The sequence below is a fragment of the Neltuma alba genome, unplaced genomic scaffold, assembly GCF_004799145.2.
Source record: "Neltuma alba isolate B1F8T4 unplaced genomic scaffold, ASM479914v2 tig00005117_pilon, whole genome shotgun sequence".
NCBI lineage: Eukaryota > Viridiplantae > Streptophyta > Magnoliopsida > Fabales > Fabaceae > Neltuma > Neltuma alba.
The window spans coordinates 389,162-391,649 of NW_021633984.1; the positions used below are offsets into that span (position 1 = coordinate 389,162).

Below are 2,488 nucleotides of genomic sequence, written 5' to 3' on the forward strand. Positions count from 1 at the left end.
AACTTTTAACGCCAATATTTAAAAAAAAAAAGTCTTTTTTAACGCCATTTATCTAACCAATATACTCCCTTTGATCCTATTATATTATTATAAGAGACTGCTAACTAATTAATATGTATCGATTAAAATAGTTAAATATATTAAATTTGTCATAAAATTCAAGTAATTTTTAATATTATTCTTATTAATTACACTAAAATTTAACATCATATTAATTTTTATTCTCTTACTACCCCTATTAATTGTGAATATATATAAAAAATATTTAATGCTGATTAAAATTGTCGTAGAGTCTTATAAAAAGGATTAAATTGTTTTTTCTAGCAAGTGTCTTGCAATAAGTACTAAATTATATTTGGGGCGAAGTAACTGGACGCAGCCAATGTAAAATATTTGGGCCAATTCAAAGAACCCAACAGTCCAGTCTCATTAAATTTAGAAAAAAAAATTGTAATAAAATTTTTAAAAAATAATTATAAAATAAATTTTAAAAGTTATTATTTTTTATTTCTAAATTTATTGTTAAGTTATTATTAAAATTTTTTAATAACTTTTTTGAACTTTCTTATGATTGTCTCTTGAATTCATTGGAGATAATTGATCAGCCTCGTCCCACCTCGCCCTACAAGCTCGTCCCACCTAGCCCCTACAAGCTCAAAGGTCACCTGCTTGGGCCGCCGTTTAAAATACAAAAAGTTAAGGTATAATTTGTTTTGAACTTTCGAAAGATTTTGTTCAGAAACATTAGTTACTTGAAAATTTTATTGGGTTCAAATTAGCTAAAAATTTAAAATCATAATAATATCATTTATTATATTTAAAAAATTAATATTGACCGTTAAAAAAAATGAAGTAGTATTCTTAATAGTAGGAGGCAACATCACTACAATTTTAAATTTTTTAGATAAATTTGCATCTAAAAAATTTTAAGATTGCTTAGCACTCTTAAGGCAAAGCTTTTAAGACAAATTTATACAGTAACTCTTTGTATTTTAAGAAAAAAAGTTGTCCTTTTACCCTTTTAATTATTCAATTTTTTCAGTTTCCTTAAACAAAACAAACTATTTATAATGAAAATTGAAAAAGAAACAGTTTATGTGAGACACCAGGGCAAGGTATAAAATTATAGTAAACAAATATTATTAGGCAACACACAACGTGACACTGCTTACCATCAGAAGCCAGATACATACTGCGACCTCAAGGCCTATTTATTATCTATAAATTACATATAAGCCGAGAGAGAGGTAGCAATTATTAATATCGAGACGACACGCATATGACAAACAAACATTACATAAGACACAACAACGTAACGTAACAGACCAGCAAAAGCCAGATATCTGTTACTGTTACTCCCTCACACAGAAAAGAGAGCGGGCTTCAAAGGATAGAAGCTGGAGCATGAGTCGACGTTGGCAGAGAGCGAATGGGGTGGTTTGTCTTCAGCCAGCCACCCGTTCACGGGGAACGATATGTCCGCACGTACGGGGCCACTGACGGTGACTTGGACGTAATTCAAGTACCACCTTGGGCTGGACCCTGTGCCGCTGGAGGTGACGGTCATGGCGCAAACATCGAGGCAATTGCTCCTGCCGTTGAAGATGTCAAGGTTGTCCCTGTCAAAGTAGACGTGACCGGGTTCCATTGAGCCCCAATCTAGGAGGTTGGCGATGGTAAAACTATCGCCGGATTGGGACTTTAACTTGAGGCTAATGGTGGAGTCCGTTCCTGCACCATCGACATTTCCTGTCTTAACTCTCACAACGTACTGGCACTGGTCCGCCTGCTTGCATGCACATGAACAAAAGCACACAAAAAACTAAGTAGAAGGAAAAGCTTACAATAATAATAATGGATCTACATAAGAGAAAGAGAGCGATTACTTACAGTTGTGGCCATTGCAGCAGCGAAGCCTATGAGTGAGACTAGAAATACAACGCAAGACAGTGCAATAACTCTGATAGCCATTTGTTTAATTAGTTTCGCGCGGCGCTAGTTATTCTACTGATCGATGATGCTGAAACAACCTACAGGCATGCCTTTATATAGGGCCGCATAGATGATCCCACAGGAACTGGGCCCAAATGGAGATCTCTAGGTGAGGGCCCATGTCAAGTACACGCGTCTGGCGAATCAAGGAGGAGCCCGAGGCCGAGGGTGAGGGAAGAAGCGTGCAAGGTGTGCGAATTGGAGGAAAACGCTACCATATAATGTCATAAGCACCGAGCAAATCAAATCAGCATCAAGTTTTTATGTATACCTACGCAAAAACGCATTAGTGACAATCATACCTACGCAAGTGGACCGTGTTCTATGTAATCATTTTGTCATTATATGTGGATAGATGATGGGATATGACTTAAAGAACAATTAGGGTTTAATGAAATATCTAGGATTATACATTAGGGATGTGAATATATATATATTCATTTATCAGAATATGGATTTATTTAATTATTCACTTTTTAATATTTGTATTATCTCA

At 35.0% G+C, this 2,488-nt stretch overlaps 1 protein-coding gene across 1 annotated transcript; it reads right to left on the bottom strand.

Moving 5' to 3' along the window:
- Nucleotides 1-1,360: 1,360 nt before the first annotated feature.
- LOC114746814 (PLAT domain-containing protein 3-like) lies at nt 1,361-1,971 on the bottom strand. Its single transcript, XM_028935096.1, has 2 exons — nt 1,891-1,971; nt 1,361-1,786 (listed from the first exon to the last, which is right to left on the bottom strand). The coding sequence occupies exons 1-2, from the start codon at nt 1,969-1,971 to the stop codon at nt 1,361-1,363; spliced, it is 507 nt and encodes a 168-aa protein (XP_028790929.1).
- Nucleotides 1,972-2,488: the final 517 nt, after the last annotated feature.